Raw genomic sequence first — 22,285 nt, 5'->3', positions numbered from 1 at the left:
CTCATAGTCCCCTGTGGTAGGTGAAATAATGCGCCCCTGCCCCCAAGATGTCCACATGCTACTCCCCAGAACCTGTGAATGTGTTAACTATGACAAAAAGGACTTTGCAGATGTGATTAAATTCAGGATCTTGAGACAGGGCAATTGCCCAGGTGGGCCCCGGGTAATCACAGATGTCTTTGTAAATGAGGGAGGAGGCAAGAGGGTCAGAGTCAGAGAAGGAGATGGGGTAGCGGAAGCTGAGGTCTGCGTGAAGGGGCCAGGAGGGCATTCAGGCAGCCGCTAGAACCTGGAAAAGACAAGGAAATGGAGTCTCCTCAGAGCACCCCGGAGGAACAGAGCCCTGCCAACAGCTTGATTTTAGCCCAGAGCAGCATGTGTCAGACTTCTAACCTCCAGAACTGTAAAATAATACAATTGTGTTGTTTCAGGCCACTGGGTTTGTGGTCATTTGTTATAGCAGCAATAAGAAACTAACACATCCTTTGACAACGCCAAGTCCGGTTTGACCTCTTTCTTGCATCCTCCATAATAAATAGCAATGTTTCTAGTGCCTCTGTTATCTCTCAAACATCTGAATTCTCATTGCAAAGAAGGCGGAAGTTATCACAGCATTGGTTTTGCTTCCAGCCAACAGTATGTCAAGGGATGAGTTCCAGCTGGTAATTTGGGCAGATTCAGTTTAGAGAATAAATTTCTTACAATGTCAAGGTAAGTTTTTTTCTTTGATTCGAATGGAACTGGAACAATTACCCAAAAGTTTTACTTTTGTATAAAATGTTTTAGAAAAATATCTGCAACAACAACAACAAGACACTCCTATTTAAAAGGTTAAAGAATACTGTGCAAAGAAAACACAATCACAAGTGTTAAAACCTTAACTAGATGTGCATTTGGGGTACAACTGAGAGGCAGCCACAATTTGTCTGAGGAACACAACAGAATCTTTGTGAAAGGGGCTAAGAACACAAAATTTACTTTTAAAGCAAAGCATTTGGCCCAACAGCCAGAAAATGGGGTTCTGATTATATTACGAAGGGAAATAAATCCTGACTGTGGAAACAATCTAAGTGTTATAAAATGGGCCATGAAATCTACTCAGTGGAAGTGGGGGTGGGGTGGGGGGGGGTTGTCACTGCCCCAAGAGATAGAAACCTGCTAATGCACACACAAAAAATCTGTTTCTTTTCACCTCCTCATACTCAAGTCTAAACATAGCAGTTTTCAAACTTTTCTGACCCAATTTAAGAAATACATTTTATTTCATAAGCCACTACACACACACACACACACACACACACACACACACACACACACAATGTAACTGGAACAATAGTTTCATGACACCCTATATACACTTATAATGTGAGATGTGCCCTCATATGTCCCATTTTTATTGTTGTTTTTCATTGTTATTTCTTAAATGTTGGCCTGGACCCACTAAGTGGTCATGACCTGTGCTTTAACAACACAACTTTAGCCCTATTTATTACAGCAATAGGTATTGTCTTCCCAATTAATACTAACAGTTGTTTTCATTATGACCTTCACCTAGTAACATCGAATGAAGTAATAGTTTGGAACCAACTGCCTTTTAGGTCTTTTCCAAGTTCGTGATTTCAGTTTTTATCAAGAGGAACACTGTTTTATCTAAAGTTTCTTTTTGAATAGAATGAAGCAAGGACTGACAACTTGGAATCTTCCCTCCTGTTATTTATTTATTTAATAAATATGTGCTTTTTAAAAGAGAATTCTGGACATTTCTTGTTCTTCCAGGATTAATTCCTAATCAAAACCAGGAATTACGGGAAGTATGGACACATTTTTTGCCACTTTGGCAGTGGTATTTATGAATTTTGATTTCGGGCATTTGGGGACGTTGAGTCACTCCCCAGTGGCACTTTGACTTAGGATCCTAGCCAGTGTCACCTTGAAAACCACCTCCTTTGCCCATCACTAAATTTACTCCAGGCACGCAATGATAGTTAGCATCCCAAGACTCAGAGAAATCTGCTCAACTTCACTTTGTTTTCAACAATTGTGCTTCACGTCGCACTTTGCAGATTCCTGCCTACAGAACAGGAGTGACACTAAACTCTCAGGGCTGAAGAATAGTTATTATAAATGGTGCTAACCCTACAAAGATTTAAAACAACAGCAATCACTCATCAGTTTGCTGAGAAGTGACAAGTTCCAATTTCCCATTTTCCAGAGACACTCTCCTCATTACCAAGCAAAACCAGACCAGTTAACTTGCCCAAGATCTATAGCTCGATGCAGTGATCTCATCAGTCTGTGTCCCTGACGGGGACTCAAGCAGGTGGTGCGGGGAACAGAAAGCTGACATGTGGAGACATATTGCTGCAATAGGCTCATCCAGCAGACAAGCTAATTTCCCTTCTATTTTGAGAAGAGCAATTATTTTAAATTGCCATATATCAAAATGACTCTGTGCTGGCCCCCAAATATAGCAAGTCAATAAACTATAACGTAAATGAGTGTCTCCGGCTACTTTGGTTTTAAAAAATTAAAGATCAAAAAAAAAGAAAAGGAGAAATAGAGCCCATACTGCTTCATTTAGAATGGAGGCAGGATCACAGTGCAAAGCTTCGCAATATGAAGCTGGTTTGTATAAAGCATACTAGTTAGGAAGCCTTTTGACTACAGGGCAAAAATACTTTATGATGTTGTTTTTAAGTTCCATAAAATTCTGTTGAAAAGCTTTTTGTTTTGGGAGAAAGGACATGGTCTCTTTTATGGATAGTTATAGAAGAATGGAAGGACAAAAAGAAGGATTCTGCAAAATAGATGTTGGATATAATACGGCAGCTGAGAAGATACCAAGAAATCTTTGCCTATGTTAAATATTTACTTGAAGGAAGCAATACAACAGGAAAATGCCAGTCTTGAACCCAGAAAAATATCCCTTGCCCAACCTTTCTAGAAGCAAAACTTAGGCTGTTTCAATCAAATAGTACTGACTCTGGGTGGTGAACACACAATGTGATGTATAGAAGATATATTGCAGAATTGTACATCTGAAACCTATGTAACTTTACTAACAATTGTCACCCCAATAAACTTTAATTTAAAAAAAGAAAGAAAGAAATGTGGCTTACAAAAAGAAATGTATTCGGAATTTCAAATAACGATTTTGAAGAGAAATTTTAATATCTATATTTAGATCGAGCAGCTCTGAAAAGTAATAGGGTGTTGATTTATGAGGCTGAGAGAAATTATAAGCAGCTGGAACATTAAGGACACATTGTCAGATGGGGGCTTTCATCTCCCATTGGGACTGAAGTTCCAGATTCTTCCAGAACCATAATTTGGACAAATAAGATCTTAAACGTCTCTATGGATTCATTTTTAGAAAGTGTTATACTCAACCCTTGGACTATTTGATTGATAGCAGTTAAAGACATAGCAGTTAAACACAAATACAAAAAGCAGTTAAATTTTATTAAATTTTATAGTTTTTTCCTTTAGAGATATATTTTTTTAATTTATGAGTAATTTTTGAAATCTAAAGACATTTAAAAAGAATAATAGAATAAAAAGAGAGTCTGAAATCTCTATGAATTCCAGAAACCCCACCTATCAAACCACAAAGCTATTCCCAAGGTATAGTATTTAAATGACTCTGAGCTTCTTCTTGTGGGCTGAGCTTCCAGACAGAGGCATAAAACAATACGAATTATGTCTCAGGGTGGAAAAATACATAATTGTCTTCCATATTGGATGAATAAATTACTGCATGGCAAATTATCTTAACCTCTTTTTCGTCAAATGTGGATACAATTTTTCTTCCCTCATTTCTTGCAGAGAGCCTCTAAATACAGAAGGTGCCAAAAAAAATGTATACACATTAACATTTTTAATGTATATATTTTTTTGACATCCCCGGTATAGTCCATCCATTTCTGATCGCCTTTTGGTTTCTCCCAGTAATCTTCAAACCAACATAAAAAAGAGTAGTTTAAATCATTGAATTCTGTTCTGATATTCTGAGGATTTGTCTAACATTTCTCTTTTGTTGTACAAACAAACAAGTTGCCTCTTCTTTGGGGGATCCAGCCATCTACTCCCTACACAAGCTGATTACTGGGTATACTGGACTACCACAAGGGGGCACGACAGCCACATTTTTCCAGCTGGCATTCCAGAAAGCAATCCTCCAGACCTGTTAAGGAATGCATTAGGAATTCATGGAAGAAGCTGTTAAGACAAAAATCCCTTCCTCAGAAAAACTCACAATCTAGCCAGAGAAGCACATAACTAAAAAATTAATTATATTCCAAGATACATAATGTTACAGTAAGCTGTTCAAAAAAGCCTTGTGGAACTCAGAGGAGCGCTTCACTGTCATTCAGAGCCAATCTGGCCAAGAAAGTTCACTGCTTCAACCATCTCTCAGCAATAACCTTAACATCCTGGGCCCTTGATCCTTCTGAGGTTCCAGCTCCCTCCACAGCCTCCCCATTCTCATCTTTTTGGATTAAACCAAGGGTCTTTTCCCTTTAATCTGGTCTTCCTTGAGATGCTAACTGCTGCTAGGCAACCCTCCTCTCAGTCTGCCTCACATCACTGCTGTTTGTTTCCTTCTGAAGCACTTACCACTTTCTGAAATTAACACCTTTATTTAGTTACCTGTTTACTGTCTACCTTTCCTCTGAAATGCAAGATCCTTGTGTATTTTATTTACTTCTCTATCCCCGGTGCCCACAACAGTATTGAATGAACTTATGAATTAATGCAGGTTGACACCATTTCAAATCTATAGGTTCCAACCTCAGTTGGGTCCCCACAGCCATTCAACAAACCCTTAAATCAGCAAATCTTATTCGCTGAGTTATAAGAACACCTCTCCCATTCACTTCAGTAAACGATCTTCCTCCATCCCATGAAAGCAATTATTGTAAGATGCGTATATTGATGATTTACATAAGATTCAGAAAATATTACTTGCCGTATAGAGACTATTTTTATTACCAAGCTGATTATTATTTGGAGGATAAACTGCCCCCACTAAGGGCACCTCTGCACTTGCCCTCTCCCTTGGCTTCAGCTTTCTACCTAGACCCAGTAGTACCCTAAACTAGGACTTTAAGATCACAGGCTCTTTCTCTCTCAAATGCTAATTCCTCATTCTCAACCGAGGACTTGTATTCTCCAACTGATATGTTACAGGCACCAGGCCTCTAACCCCAAATACCATTTTCTCTGCTAAATTTGTTTTCTCTTTCTCTGAGATAATTCATTCACTTATAATAATGTGACTATCTGCCAAGCCACCTGACCTAGGACCTGTCTTTCAAAGCTCAAAACAATCACTGAATCCTATTGACTATATTTTTAATTACAGCTCCAATCTCTATCTCTTTGACATTGCTTTAACCTAGATCATTAGGTCTTGTTTAAACCATTGGAACAGCTTCTAGACTAGCCATCCTGCCTTTAGTATCTAAACATGCTCCTCCTTCTCCGCTGTCAACCTACAAAGTACTGCCATAGTTATCTTTCCAAAGCACAATCTGATCCCCCCATCCCTCACCAACCGTGTTTAAAATCCTTTCAGCGACTCCTCAGTGAGGACCAGAATCACAACTCCTCAGTCTTCGACACAGTGACCTTTATTGTTTCCCAACCTCATCACCTTCTTGTCCTCCCAAGACCTCTACCAGCTCTCATCTCTGGAGAATTCTAGAAAAGGTCGCTAAATTGTAAACATTAAAATATGTTCAAGACCTAAGCATAAAGTCACCCCTCCAGAAATGCAAACTCCTAAATAATCAGTTGAATTTTCTTGATTGGTTAGTTTTATTTCACAGGCTAAGTTTCTTCCACATCATTTATTTTGACTTTCCTACAGCAATTCTGCCTAATTCCATTTTAAGTCAAATTGCTACCGCAGCAAAGCTCAGAAACACTGCCATCTTGTGATCACAGAAGGAGGTGAAAAGCAAAGTGATCCTTTACAAAATTTTGTGATAAACAACAGCTAAGAATTGGAAGATTTTCTCACCATTCCCCTTTTCCAGGCTTTCAAATTAACAGCACTTGATTACCACTAGAAACTAAATCACAAAACTCTACTTTTACTGTCTCTACTTTTTGTGACTGTCCTTTGTAGAGTTGATTTCCCTTAACCAGACAATTTGAGGATACCAAAGGACACATTTACTTAAGCACCATTTGCAGGTTCACGTCTCTTTAAACACTTTAAAAAGTGTGAGCTCCAGTCCATGGATATCAGCTCTCTGAGGGTAGCAACGTGTTGACTCTATTTGCCAATATAAATGTGAACAGGGCATGTAAAAAGCCCTAAAGAACTACTTACTGAAAGAATAAATGAATAAATAAATGGACAGCAGATATGGTAACAACTTCAAAAGTGGTGGCAAATATTTTTCTAATATTTTTGAAAGCAGTCATTTCATTTTGAAATTTCAAGTCCATCCTGAAACATTGACATACCATATAATTTTGATGATTCAAAAACCAATAGTATCTGGAAATGTGCTACTTTTAAGGTGGGGTTAAAAAAATGGAATGAGTTAGATCCATGTCTACTTACTAAGGGATGTCGTTGATGTATTAGGTAATTAAGTGATAAGTAGCCCAAATTTCGTAAAGAAAACAAAAACAAAAACACCAAAGGTTTATATATCTATATCTATATCTATATCTATATCTATATCTATCTATCTATCTATCTATCTATCTATCTATCTATCTATCTATATGTACACATATACATATACATACACACACACACACACAGACACACACACACAGGGTGCCAAAAAAATGTATACACATTTTAAGAAAGGAAAAATCTGTACTAAAATTGCAATACTCAATAGATACCGATAACAAAAGATGAATACAAGTCACGTTTGACTTCTGCAATTACAAGAGGTGCTCAAAGTGGTTTCCATCAGCGTCCAGACACTTCTGATTACAGCGAACTACTGCTTGAGCAACGTTGACCAAAGTGTCCATTTGTACACATTTCTTTGGCACCCTCTGCATATATAAATATCCATATGACCACAGAAGAAAGTGTGGAAAGATACAGATTACTGCAGCAGCAGTGGGAGTTTGGGAAAGCAGTGGTGGAGGTCAATAATTAACCATATTACTTCTAATTATCTCTCATTACCTTGTAATTTTAAAAAAATCCAGTTGTATAAACTCAAACACCAATTATATAAGCTAAATATTCAGAGTAAACACTGGCTAAGACTTATATGGCTCTAAATAGCAGAATAAAAAAAATACTAGAGATAGAAAAACTTCTGTGATCTTGTTCCAATCTATTCATTTCTTTTTTCACTTTCCATCATGGGAAATTATAGACCTATACAAAAGAAGAGAGACGTGTATAATAAAATCCCTGACACGGCTTCAACAATTAGTTGAAATGAATAGAAAAATAATGGAGGGACAGAGAAATGAAGTGACCTGCTTGATGGAACACAAAAAACAGGTTCAGAGGAACTGGTTAAGGGCACTGCAAAGACGGAGTAGGCGTGAGTGGGCATAAAGCAAATACAAAACTTAGAAATGCCATTGCTTGGGAGAAAAAAACAGTTTTGTCAAACGCTTTCCTTTCTTTGACTATTTCTCAGCTTATATTTCACCACATATATTATTATTATTTTTTAAATCGGTTCTCAGAGTGATTGGTTTCAAATGACTTAGAACTGAATTTCTCATAAGCAGCATGGTAGCCACTGGGGACTTTTTTGTACATAGGAATAAACTAAACTGTTTTGAAAAGTCATCGGTCATTCTGAAGCTCATTTGTATCATGTGACATCATAGAATAAATGCTTTACAAATAATTTGTTTTTCACAGAGTCAATAACTAATTACCAGTTCGTGCCTTATAAATAAATCAATATTGAAAAGTAAGTCTAAGTGGATTCATCACGGAAACGATCGGCTGACTGAGCAGACAGCAACCCCGGTATGAGTGCTTGGCTTAGTTGCTCTCTTTCCATTGCTTTCTTAAAAACCGCCTCCCATCTCTCCATCACTATTATGACAAAGTATGAAACTGGAAAAGGTGAGGCAAGGCTAGCCGATGATGTGAATTTAAAAATCATTGACCTGAGAAAAAGTTTTTGGCTTTTGAGTTGAGAGATGAAGCAGATTCTGTCACTGTAAGTAGAAAGAACAGGACGGACGGGGGATGAAAAAAAGGAGGATGTGAGGAGAGATACAGGAAAGAGAGGAGACGAGATCATTCTTAATACAAGGGGCAGCTACAGCTAATTGTGTTGCATTATAACATTAGCACTACCGGCAGGGAAAAATCTCCACGCCCTGTGTCACCATGACAGATCCGACAAGGGCCAAGTAAAAACAAGGGAATCCCACCTCCCGATGGGAAGGAGTGGTCAGCGAGAACAGCAGGGACCCACCCTGGGAACGCCTGTGACGCCATCCCTAAAACTTGAATAGTTGCGCCCTTATTAGAATAAAATCCTAAACCTCTTTGTTCTTTGACGCAGTTGCTCTTCTCCTGGGCCTGCCCACTCTCATGCCATCTTGAGAGTGTATGATACTATTTCCTTTCTTCTAATAAATCCACTGCTTGCTTGGCTTTGCTCACATGGCTTAATTCTGTACGTCCTGGCATTCCTTCCTGCCACGATACAAGAATGCTTTTTTCTCAGGTAACAGTTCTAGGACACAGATCAGAATTCACCCTCAGCAATAAGTAAAAAAGAAAAGTATTTGCATAATGAAATTATGGCACTGACTCTGTCAGTGGTTCCACTAGTGCTTGAAACAATTTAACATTATCTCTGAAACTCAATTTTCCTTCCTACTCTCCTTTAAGGATCTTTACCATAAAAAAAAAAAAAAAAAAAAAAAAGTTTTGAAGGCAAAGGGACAGACTTCGGCCACAGCCAGGGCTATGCCCAGGCTAGCGGCCAATGCCAGAAGGAGTCTACGTCCTTCTTTCCCTCTCACTCTCCCTCTGCCCTTCACGGACCAGTTCTACTAAGCTGGGTTGCCTGTGCTACATTTGACTTGCTTGTACACACAATGCAACACCGGAAGGCCCAGGAATTCTGGGGTGTCCTATTCTTAATAAAACGCCTCCAATTGGGGCACTGTAAAAAGAGATTTTCATGACCGCTGAGCCCTGAGCAAAACACAAATATTTTTTTTTGCCTGGTAGAGTCAAAAGCCAAAATAAACTATCAGAGGAAACAAACAAGTAGCAGATTACTAAGCCAAAGAGGCGAAAGTGGCCTCGCTCTGGGAAGTTGCTGCTGCTTTGTCCAGATAATGGGGCACCTAGTAACTGATGGATTTTCTTTATTCCCAGTGATTCCTCTTAGCTTCTACTTGCCCTGGAGTTTTACATCCAATGAATCAATGCCATTCATTGTTTCCAGGAGGAGAATAGGTAAGAACAAGAACAGTTAATCAATTAACATTAATTAAAGTGCTAAATTAATTTTTGTACATCTATTACAGACATAACAAACTGAAAAGCAAAGCATTCATTTGCAAGAATCTGGCTTTGTTTTAAGAGAGAAAAGGATTTGTGTTTCCAAAAGCCCAGAGTGGAGCAGTTGGGGCTTTGGGTTCACGCTATAAATCACATCGAGACAAGAAGGCACAGTGACACACAGTTTTAGTTTCCTTCCCTCTGCGCAGAGAAGAGAGGGCAACCCTCCTGGAGGGAGAAGGAGAAGATGAGAAAGAGCAAAGGCACTTAAGACACCAATGAAATGGCCAGTCTGTGTCCCACCTCTCCACACCTCTCCATCAGCATTTTAATCCCCAAAAGAGGCAGTACTGAAACTCCAAGCCTTTTGAGGTCTCCAAAAGCATGGGAGACCTGAGCCCCAATTCCCGTCCCACACTCTAGAAGACAGCTTCACAGAGGACCCTGGGACGATATGAGCCACAGGAGAGAAAAATAGTGATGCCCCAGAGTTCCAACACCATAGGAAGTGTGCATATGTCTAGGCGTGTGTGCGAAGGAGGAGGGCCCGAAAAAATTCTACTTGACTAACTTTAAACCCTGACCTGACTCCATTTCAAACCAGAAATGACTGAGCTTTGTTGAGCTGGCAAGATTATTTTTTTCCAGGGCTAGGCAGAAATAGGGGCTTGAGGACCAAGTTGACTTGCATAAAAATAAGGTCACTAAGCTGAGTCTTGTAATTATTCACAATTCTTCTCCTTTAATTACTATTTATTAATTGATTTCCAGGAAGGCGGTTTGCACCCCTTCCCTTTACTCTGCTCTGGGTTGCTGGCTGCCAGCTCTCATTATGAAAGAAACAAGATCATCAACCTCCCGCGTTTAGTCTCTCCACCAGGTCTCCAAATCTGTTTTTTTCTCTGGCGTGGTCCCCTCACGGCACGTTGCAGCCATGTAGAAAGAGGAGTGTTTTAAGCCTCCACTAGTGCGATGGATCAATTCTTGCTTGGACTCTAATTTAAAATCGATTCCCCATGGGCAGAAATATGGGTGCTGTATTATTTTCTGAGCATGTCAGCAAATACCCTCCCTGCTGGCATTGCTTTTCAATCATGTCATACCCAGTGTCTTATGGGTACATAAGCTCACAAAGCCTTTGCATCTGGCCATTTGTTAATAATCCACACTTTATGTAGACTTGTTCAAAGTTTCAGAAAATTCTTCACCTCTCAGGCTGACATATAGTTTCTCAAATTAAAAGACTTCTGGAGATTTTTTTTTTTTTTAAGAAATAATTTTCAATCCTATAGAAAAGAAACTACCAACCTGGAACTGCTTGTCAGGGGCATAGGATAAATTTTTATAAATCTGTCCCTCATGATGAAAGCCCTGGAATTAAAATGAAAAATTTTATTGTGAGAACTTTTTCTGACTATAGTAACACACGAATTCAGCTGAGTTATCCATCACCGCCTTTGGGGAAGCCCCTCCAACCAAAATGAACAGTGTTGTCAAGAAGAAGCGTGTCCATTTCGGAGAGGCACGTATTGGCTCTGCTGGGCCCGCCACAGCGCCATGGGAGTTAAGGCGCCCGTCGGGGAATTCATGCTGGCGGAGGTCCATGCCAAATGCTTCACGGACGTGTCCTGATGTCAGTGCCACCGATGGATTCAGAACACAGAATGGCTGCACTCCTTCCTTTTCTGCTTCACCTTCTCTTCCAAGGCACTAATGTATTTTATAACATGGGCACCAAAGGAGCTGATCAAGTCAGTGTGTAGGAAGGAAAAAAAAAAGAGATGAGGAAATCCAGGAGAAAACTCCAATCTGTCTGCAAATTCTTATTCACTCCCAAGCATGAGCGTCAGCATTGTTTCATGTGCCAGACGAATGACGGGATCCAAAAATAGGACCCAAAACACCACTTCTAGGGCACTCAGACTACCCGGGCGAGTTATCTTGAGGGAGCATATTGTTATATGTGACCAGCTGTTCCTAGTGTTGCTATAAACTTTTAGATGTAAATCTGCAGAAAACATCAATTGCTCGGTGCAAACAGGTAGTTGTCCTCTCACAGTTTTCCCCTCTGCCACTCTCAGTCACATTCATAACATAACTTACCAGTTGTAAGAATTACTTTTCTTGTTGAAGAGGACTATTGGAAAAATGACTTTCTAATGTAGAAGTAGGTGAGGAGAATCTCAAGTTGGAGGTAAAACTCAGGGAGACAATAGCCCGGTCCTCACCCAGCCAACCCCTCCCTAACTGCCCTTGCTCCTTTCAGATCTGTTCTGTGGGCTCCCTGCACAGCAGATGGACCAGCACTGCTCTCTGTGGTGACGGAAATGACCAAGTCTGAACTGTCCTGCGTGGTAGCCATCAACGCATGTGGCTGCTGAGCACTTGAAATGTGACTCGTGTGAAGGAGGAACTGACTTTTCATTTCATTTCATTTCATTTCAATCAATTCAAATTTAAAATTAAATACCCAAGTGAGTCTAGAGGCTACCATTTTGAACTGTGCTGCTTCAGAGCATTTGCAGACCTTGCTTATAAAAATGCTGTTCCCTCAGAAAGGGCACAGCTCCAAGGGGGTGGGAAAGAAAGAGGCCCTGGCACCCGGCATAGGCATAAGGTAGGTCACTACATTTGACCTTGCGGGTGACCTTGTTTGGAGCCTCTGAGGATCGCAGAAGCTGACACTTCTGGGAGAATGGAAATGGGCTAAGATACCCTTTATGATTCTTTTCCAGGCCCATGGGAATTCTCCTCTATTCATTGTGTGTAATTGTAGTTTCTCCCTTCCGCCAGACATTTTTCTCATTTGTAGAAGTGTTGGTTGCTAGGAGACTGAATTGCCTTTTCAAGTAGAGTATTTTAGAGAGAAACAATTCACATGATTTCTTCTTTAGTAGAATGAAAATTTGTATGTTTGCAGTGCATAGTGAAAAAGTCAAGCTTTTATTTTTCTTTGTGTATTTGTTTTAGCAACCATAGAACCTTTCATTTACTTTTCCCACTGCCTTCCACTGCAAGAAAAAACAAAAAACGAAAAGTGATTGCTCTTTCTGTAGTATTTCTCAAGAAAGAATAACATTCCCAGGCCTGCTCCCAGGGATGGTGAGATGATGATATTTATCCTGCGTACCTCACAAGGGAGCTGTGAGTGAGAATCAAAAATAATAACATTTATAATGGAAATTGTAAAGCACCATCCACCAAAACCATAATAGTATTGCACTCAACAGTTCATAGTAATACCCAACTTCCTCTTCTTCTTTCTCTGGTTTGCATAAATTTATACAAATCAATCACTCTGAGCAAATCATTTAATAAAGAAACCGCAGCTTGGATAAATGAGTAAGTTCTCCCAGGTTTCCAACTTTCAGACATAGATGCCATTACACCACAGTAATTTCTCTGGGAATATGAATACGGGTCTTTTAAATGTTCACGCTGACTTTTGTAATCGCTGTCGATAACATTTGATCCCCGAAAAAAGAGTTGTGTGAATGACATGAGATTTCCTTTGTAATTCACCGAATACAATGTCTGACACATAACAGGTGCTCAATAAAAATAGCTATTAAATAATAATGATGATGGTAACTTTGCTAGTAAAGATCTTTCCTTTCAAATTTCTTGGCCCCTGCTTTAAAAATCCAGTTGCAGTAACTTTCTATTGACCGATTACAGACTTCTGTATTGTTTGAGAAATCTGACAATGTTAATTGACAGTCGAAAGCTAAGGGCCTTCCTTCCTTTGGGTATCTCTGAGCAGCAGTAGCGTTCGCTAAAGGCAGAATGAGAACATTCACTTTACAATAATTTTATAATGTAAAAATGACGTGGTTGAAAGAAGTTATTTGATTACTTACGGAATGCCACATTTTTCTATGACTTTTGAAGAACCTAAAGTGGTTAGAAAGTTGGGCACAGGAGAGCACCCTGGAGGTTTCCTGTTTCAAAGGTACTGGCACAAACACAGTACTTAGATGTAGACGTGCATAGGGTGATGACCAGCTTACAAACACAAGTAGCCAGTTGCACGTTGCCCCAATATCTCCAGACCCCATCTTGAGGTTCTCAACGTGCAGGCTGACTTTTGTAATCTGGCTGCGCATTGGAACTACCAGGTGAGCTTTAAAAAACCCCAGGCTTCTCCCCGGGCCAATCAGTGCCTTCCTCTGATAGGTGAGGCAGGCACAAGCAGTTTTATAGCTTAAAAGTTAAAAGCCCCGTGGGTGAATCTAACATGCAGCCAGCATTAAGAACGAGGGTCGTAAGCCATTCTGATGTCAGGTTTCTGATTTAAAGCAAGCACTTCCAGGTCCATAGCACCACTTTGGCCCTACCGTAAAGGACTGCGAGATTAAAAGTGCCTCTGCACCACCCAACAAGAGAGTGCTACCGTAAAATCTACACAGACTCTCCTGCCCCCATTCTTCTCCTTTCCTCTCCCCTTCTCTCCCCTTCTCTCCACTCTCTCCTCCCCACTACGCTCTTTCTCTTCCCCTTACTCTCTTTTCTCCCTTGCTCATCTCTCTCTGCTTTCCACTGTCTCTCTCCTTACTCTCAGTTCTGCTCTAAGAAATCTTCCCTTCCAATATCCTTTAATCCCCTTCTCTTTTCCCTTTTCCCACTTTCTGCCAGTTTATCTCAGGAATCTTTCTTCTGCTTCATTCCTTATTACATTTTGTTCCATTTATGAGCCAAACTAAAAGCTTGGGCAGGGGCGAGGGGCAAGGGTCCAGACGCCCAGAGACATTGAAAAGAAACAGGTTCAAAAGGAACCTTTGCCACCGGCTTTTAAAGCCCTTGAAAGTAGCGATAAGTCCCATTTGGAATCTCTTCGTCCTCCTCTAATCAGACTTGCTTTCCTTAAGCACCAGCATTCAAAACAACACAGTTTTGTTTTCTCACGTAGTTCAACGCTCTCCTCTTTGAACTCAGGGCGTTGCAACATCACGGTGCTCTTTTTCATGGCTTTCAGTATTCAGTTCTCCAGTTCAGTGGCTGGAGACCTGCAATCCCGTTGGCAGTAGAGTCGGAAATTGAGAAATTTAAGATGTTAAGGGAAAATTAGTTTGAGATCCTCAAGACTGAGAGTAAATTCATTAGTGATACTACTTACTAATTAATCATTAATTAAGAAATAATTAAGAAACATTACTTTTCGTTTGACATTCTTTGCTTTCTGGAATCTTTTGCTGATCTCCCACCTAGGCCATTTTTTGGGAGATACTCATCAATTTGATCAGCTTCACTAAAAACAAAATGCATACAAAAAGGCCTTGCTGTCTGCATCTGTTCTCCCAGGAAAGTGATTGACGTTTTTCTGAAATTTTCACTCAGCAAGTGTTTATACCCATCTTTGCCTCAGTCCCTTCTGCAAGAATTTTTCTTCGGTCCTTTGCATGTTTGCCTCAGGAGGACGGTTATGTTCTGCCCAGTTCTGCCATTTCTGTCTATGTCTGCCTTTAGTTGTCTCACTTAACTCTGGAAGGAGTGGCTTAAAACTAACATGTACAAGAATCTAATTCCTTGAGATTGTGGTTACTGTATACAGAAAGAAATTCAGCATGCCCGGACTTTTGTTTGTTTGTTTTTAAATAAAAGAAGAAAGGGGAAGGATTAATTTAGTTGTTAAGGTGGCCCAGGTTTGACTCAGGAACCTAGATTTAAGATATAAGAATGACAATGTTTTGGGGTAAAGGCTTCCTGAGTTCCAAATATCCAGTTTACAGCAAATATATGGCACAACATCAGCATACAATCGCTATTTGATAAATAGTTGCTGTTCTGTGAGTTGTAAACTGGAGGCTGCCTAAGGCGATAGGAATTCAAGTGTGCTGTTTGAACAAATAAGATAATTTTGCTTTGAAAAACCTTCTTAGCCTATGGGATTCTTAAATCACCCTGGCTGAGATTATGTGGAGAACCTACACTGAGGGAGTGTGAAATGAAAGAAGATAAAAAAAGGAGGCCCATTTGGGGAAGTAGATGGGTTTTAATATCATTTTGTCCCAAGGTGTGGGCACTTCCTGCCACTGTCACCCTGTGCCCAGACTTCCTTGCTGCCATTATCAACAACATACCAAAAACTAACAATAACTTAGCTCCCTTCAGAAAAACCAAAGGTAAACAAAGCAGGATTCAATGTGCTTAAAGATCAAAAGTTTAAGAAGTAATATTTAAAACTAACAAGTTAAAAATGAATGAACAAGTAAAAATTAAAAAAAGATGTAAAAAGCTAAAGTAATGTTAGCACATCTCAAAGAATAACATTTTAAATAATTTAGACTATATAGTTCAATACAATTTTCATAAAAAATACTTAGTAGGTGAAATCAACAAACCTTAATTGAATACCTAAATATTTTAAAAGAAAAAGTATTTGCTATAAATTCCATCTCAGTTAATGGGCATTTAGCCAGAAGAAGGTTACCATTATAAATATTGACTTCTAAATGCTTAATTCACCAGAACACATTCAGGAAACATTACTAGTAAGCCTGTTAGATCGTGCATATTCTCTCCCCATAACTAAATTATTCTAAGGCAAATTAAAATAATTATCTGCTTGGATGTGTGCGTGTACTTATATAAATGCCACATAAGTACCTAGACAACACCAAATGACTTCCTTGTGTACGATGCATGGATTCTAGATCCTCATAGAGCAATGCATACAACAATTTCATACTGCTTTTCAAGATAGCAGGAAGACAAGAATAAGTCTTGCTCACACATATAAATTTTCCAGGCAGGCATTATTCCCTGGTTATCCAGAGCTGCACTGTTAACACTCTTTAATTTTAATAGCCCGTGCAATTCTGAATCCTGCTTGCAGAACATGAGCTCAGTTCTTGCTATTTCATATCTGACTTGTCTACACACCTGGGAGAAGTTTCTATTTTGATTTGCATTCAGAATTTTTTTTTAAAATCATCTATTTGAAAACAACTAATATCTGAAAATACAACCAAATAAATCTTCTCCCTTTTATAGCATGCAGAAAAACCAAGATTAGCAAGTATGAACATGCTTTCCAAGTTTCAGTTTTTGTCAATATTTCCTTAGGATCAAGAAGGTTTTGCCCTATATTTTTGCATGTACAGAAGTAAAGCCAAAAACACAAACATATATTCTACTTTTTACATTAAGTTTTAGGCTGCTTTACAATTTTAAAATATTCTCTTTATCTATCTATCTATCTATCTATCTATCTATCTATCTATCTATCTATCTCTATCTATCTATCTATCTATCTATCTATCTATCTATCTATCTATCTATCTATCTATCTATGATCTGGTAGAATCCAGTGCCATTTAAGGAGCTAAGCTAAGCATGATAACATCAAATATGTTTTTAATAGTCATTAAATAAAGTTTCAAGAGTGAAGATATATAAGAAAATCCAATTCTTGGTACAATGTAGGGAAAAAAAACATGGTTCTAAGAAGTTAAAATTGAAGTATCTCTTTCGTGGATTTAGTGAAAATTCTCTCAAAGAAATTAATGTCACTATGGAGTGATTACTAGGATACCTCTTAAAAATCTATTAAAATAAGCTCTTTTCTTTAAATATTGGGCAGGGTTTCCACTATTTCAAAACGACTTTGAAAATCATGAAGTGTGTTCTCTTAGGTTTTATCTACATGAACAAAACAGGTAAATGAATGGCCCTTAAGGAAAAAACAATGATTAGAAAAGTTTTTAAAAATAGTTAAGACTTTCTCGTATGATTTATTTGAAAAGTAGGCTTGAGAAGCTGAAAAGAAGATATAAAGATCATTGGCAAATGGACAATGCAAAATTCCTTGGAGGTAGCTAAAGGCCCGTTATTGAAAGAATCAAGGAAGAGAGTTTGCATTTAGAGTAGACCTACTATTTGCTAAGTAACATCATAAAAGTCCTTTTTCTGGAATTGAAAGTAACACAGATGCTTCAAGGATTTCACTTTTTGAATTTCTGTTAATTAACTAATAAAAAATGTGCAATCACTTCTACAGGAGTGTTTATATCCAGTTCTGTAGAAGGAAGGCAGGCTGGAAAAAAAAAGATCAACCCATTTTAGAAAGAACTAGGAACAGGAATCCCAGATTCAAGGGTACACAGTAAAGAAAAGGTTACAGCAAAGGTTACAAGTACATAAAAATAGACAAAAGTTTAAAGAAAATAAGTCTCATTAGAGTATTGGAAATATTTTTATTTTTCATTTTTTTCACTTTGCCCTATGGGAAGAATGTTTCTGAAATTTCTGCCTATTATTATATAAAGTTGGGCTAGGGACTTCTAGAAAGTGAAGCTGGTGTCGATTTGAATATTTTTACCCTTTATGTTTTTCTACCCTTAATAAAGTAGTGTGTGTGTTTCATGTCAATAGTTACCAAAGATCACATTTTTATTGGTTAGCATGACCAAATCAGAAGGATGTTGTAGTTTATAGAATTTACCTTTTTATAAGACAAAGTAAATAAGCCAAGAAAAGTTAGATCTCGACTCACCCACCAGGTTTTTGATAGAAGGCCAGGTGACATGAGGATTCTGCACTGATGGGCAGTAGCTAGTAGTGGAGCGAGGGAGGAATCTCCAGGTACAAATCCTGACTGCAGACTGGGCCTCTGCTGAAGGCTTGAACACCTATCGTAGAATTCCCAGATACCCAATTCCATTCAAGCTCTTATCAGGACTGGAAGAATGAAATAGCTAAAAGAAATTAAAACAGAGAAAAATCACCTCTGTGCTGAAAGGAGGGAAGGATGACATGTCAATAACTGTTTGCTGAATGAATCATGCAAAGTTCTAATATCTTCTTAAGACAGACAGCAGAAAACTTGCCATAGCTAAGACCCAGAAATAAAGAAAACAGAGTTACTTTCATTATATCTGGGGCACATGCCTACAGCTATTTCTACTAGCATTTGGAACTCCTGTTGATAATAGTGGAATATCAAATTTGTCAAATACCAGTGGAGAACAAAAAGGGGTTGGCACTCTGACCCCACAGAAAGTGGACTCGTACTTTCACCCAGTCACAGACTCATCTATGGAATCTTCTTCCTTTTTCCTCACCATTACTCACAATCATATTAGTACTTGAGATTTTTTTACCCCATCCTAACTTACCTAGAGCAGTTGTGGACTCCCCACCATCTCATGGTCACTCTGCACTTTTTGGCTCTTGCAACATTCTCAGTGTAAAGAATTTGCTATAAGGCACCTCCAGCTGCACACCCTATAAGAATGAAATGAAACATTCTACAATGAACTCTTAGGGAAAACAATACTTTTATTCACTTGGAATGCCACCAAAGGTATAGGAAGCAGTGTGATTACAAATAGCTTCCACGAGGGTGGTAGACAGGCAAGGCTTTATATTCAAATCACTGGTAGACCTTTACAAAATAATCTACTATATGTTGATAATGTCATATTGATTTTGACAAGAGCTACTGCATTCATAGGTTCTCCTTTTAAGAATGTTCTCTTAAAATAGGTAAGCTCAACGTAAGACAATCCTTAGGTTTCATGGATATTTTCCTTTTGAGTATTAAAAATAAAACAGAAACTAGACTGATTGTGATTTGCTTGTGCATTTTTTTTTCCGTATTACCACAGTGCAATACCACAAAGCATCCTGATGGCAGGTACTTACAGTGAGATAATATCATAAATATTAATCCTTGTGTTTTCCTCTCCCCTAATTCTGACCTTCCCATCCATCAGTCAGAAGCAGTCATATGACCAGAGGAGAATTAAGATTGTTAGAACAGGAATTCAAAGAGAAACTATTTATATTATTTTTGACTCCCAAACTAAGATTTTAAAATTTAAAATAGAAGCACTGAGAGCAATAAGACAAAACATTTATAATCCTTTTAAGAAGACAGATGCCTGCTGTAGCCCCTGGCAGCATCCAGTAGCCAGCCAGCACCCGGGGACCATCCTTACTATTCCTATGAGCTCATCATCTTACTCCCGGCAGAGAAACTACAATATCCTCACTGTTGACTGCACTTTGACCACTGCTCATTCAACAAAAGACCCATCCATTCGAAGTCTTTGTTGAGCTCCTGTTTGAGCTGTCCCAGACGGAGACCCACTTCTGGGGGCACTCAAATCCAGTTCCACTCTATCTATTAAGATTCCATATAGCTATTTATAATAGAAAAGCTAAAAGTAACAGGGGCTTAAGGGAGGAGAAATTTATTCCTCTATCATATAATAGACATCTAGAGGAGAGCAGTCTAGGGCTGCGATAGCAGCATTGTGATCATAAAGACCTCAGGCATATTGTTGCTGCATTATCCTAGCCTGGCTTCTATCTTCAAGGTCACCTCTTGTTCCAAGATGGTGGGCTTTTCAACAATCACATTTGATTTCTGACAAGAGAAAGGTTGCAAAATCCATACCTCCCAGCTGAGTCAACAATCTTGCTGGAAGTCCCACACAACATTTCTGAATAAATCCCACTAGCTAGGACTTTCCCACATGACCACGTGTAGCTGCAAAAAGACTCAGAGATGTGCAGCATTTCAGGTGGCTGCATTACCCCTCTTTCACCCTCCCACCCCCCCAAAATAAGTCTTCTCTTACTAAGAAAGGAGAGACAGGCTACTGGTTATTACCTCAGTGTCTACCATATGCTTCTCCCTGCAAAAAAAAAAAAAAAAAAAAAAAGCTAGATCTTTGAAAGGGAGTTGGTGTAGATCTGAATACATAGGTACATACCTTGTAGAAGGCTGGATAGCGGGGAAAATTCACCCTTGTTTCACCATGTAAATATAATATTTCCATTAATATTTTTAAAATAATTAAACAGCAACTAACAAATATTTCAAGTGTATTTTATATATGTATCAAGGTATGATAATAAAAAATAGTAAATGCTGCTGCTCATAACATCAAGATGTTGTGTTTTTTGACCATGATGGAATTGTGCAAGCTGAGTTTATACCCAGGAACACAACAGTGAACTCTGAATTTTATAAGGGCTTATTAGAGCATTTACGAAATGATGTGATTAGAAAATGGCCTGAGAAATGGGCAAATGGTTTCCATCATGACAGTGCCGTGTGTCACACATTGTTTCTGGTATGCGGCAATTTCTGTCAAATAAAAACATTACGGTGCGTCCTCATCCACCTTATTCACTGGATCTGGCACCGTGCGACTTCTAGCTCTTCCCCAAAGTCAAAATGACCATGAAAGGTAAACATTTTGAATTGATTCAGGACATTGAGGCAGGCATGACAGCACAATTAAAGACACTCATGAAAGAGGACTTCCAGAACTGCAGAAAGTAGCAAGAACGATAGGATAAGTGTGTTCGAAGAAAGGGGGAGTATTTTGAGTGGGATTAATGTCAATGTAATGTTATTATTACTGTAATAATTTTAAAATTTTTTTTAAAATTTAATCACCGTATTTTTTTATCACACGTCATATGTAAAATTTACTCGTATACATACACAGACACACACACAGAAGAAAAATGTGTGGTGGGGGAAGATCATGGAACAGATTTGTAAAGGAAGACTGCAAACAGCATAGCCACCCCTTTCAAGACTGTGGATGGTATTGGCCAGGGACATCTTGAGTTGCAGGTAAACCTAAAGAGCGGCTTTGCCAATGACCTTGGGAGAGATCAATGTCCTAGAGTGTAGAATTAATTTACCAACTTCAGTTAGAAGTGAGAGTGAAGAATCTGTAATATATTTTAGGCAATTATAAGACTTAAGAGCAGGAGCAATTAAGAATGGAAGTGAATGTATCCAGGGAAATAATAGTTGATACTCAGTGTTTACTATTTGTCAGGGCTGTTATGGCCACTTTACTCTTTAAAAGGCACAACAACCCTATGGGGTGGGTGCTATTATTACCCTACTTTTACCAGTTAGGAAACAGATCAGAAAAGGTTAGTAACTTGCCCATTACATACATACAATTGCCCAGTGACATGTTGCACTGTCAATCAGTGGCAGGGCCAAGTCACAGCAAGGTGGGTGGCTCGCCATGCTGTGCTCGGAACTACTGCCCCTTCCTCCTCTGGAGGTGCAGCCATCTGATCAGAAGAAAAGATAGAACGACCTGATAGGATCATTAGGATGTTGTTGATGGTGGAAAAATGGAAATGCCTGAAAGTTTTAAAGAAATCCGTATTATTTTAAAAACGATGTCAGAGATGCCAACCAAATACTGCTTTTCTTGGTGGTGGGTCATTTCTATTCCAGTTCCAATTGCTACTTTTTAGCCCCATAAATGATAGCGATAAAGGCTGCTTGAAAAGCATCTCAATCCTTGACTCTCATAAAACAAGTTTATGAAGCCACAAAGGAAAAGATGTTTATCCTCAAGGGTTCTTTCAACTCAGTGTCAAGTCACAGGAAACACAGTTTTGTGTCTAAGCAAAATGTTTTCACCACCGATCTCCAGACAACCCCCACTTATTTGAATTTCTGAATTCAAGACAGAAATTAAACAAGAATATAACACATACCATAATATTGTTTCAAGACTTCAGAGTTAAATTCTTAAGAAATGTAGACACTATGACCTTAGACATAAAAATCTCACAATTTTGAGTCATTGTGAGATCTTTAAACCATAAGCAGTACCAAAAAAGGGCAGTCCATACCAAAAAAGGGCAGTCCATACCAAAAAAGGGCAGTCCGTACCAAAACAGGGCACTAGAGGGGGTAATTTGTTCAAAGGAAATTGTCCAGAGTTCCACTTCTTGAAAAACTGAGCAGTGCAAACGCCTAAGATTGTAACTCATACTTTCTAAATTCAGCTTACTGTCATCAAAGTAGCTTCCAAA

General features: G+C 38.8%; 1 protein-coding gene across 1 annotated transcript in view; it reads right to left on the bottom strand.

Annotated features, from left to right (window-relative positions):
- DCHS2 (dachsous cadherin-related 2) overlaps window positions 1–20,006 on the bottom strand; it is a 275,852-nt gene extending 255,846 nt beyond the window's left edge. Inside the window, exons 1-2 of the mRNA XM_088792569.1 lie at window positions 18,592–20,006; window positions 17,970–18,171 (exon numbers count right to left, since the gene is read on the bottom strand). Coding sequence (XP_088648695.1) covers window positions 17,970–18,137 — 168 coding nt within the window. The 5' untranslated portion in view covers window positions 18,138–18,171; window positions 18,592–20,006. The remainder of the gene's footprint in view (window positions 1–17,969; window positions 18,172–18,591) is intronic.
- Between the last annotated feature and the right edge of the window lie 2,279 nt (window positions 20,007–22,285).

Source organism: Rhinolophus sinicus, chromosome 15, assembly GCF_057876585.1.
Source record: "Rhinolophus sinicus isolate RSI-liver-muscle chromosome 15, RSI-T2T, whole genome shotgun sequence".
Classification (NCBI taxonomy): Eukaryota; Metazoa; Chordata; class Mammalia; order Chiroptera; family Rhinolophidae; genus Rhinolophus; species Rhinolophus sinicus.
The sequence above is the reverse complement of the archived record's forward strand: the minus strand, read 5'-3'. Positions and strand labels throughout refer to the sequence as shown.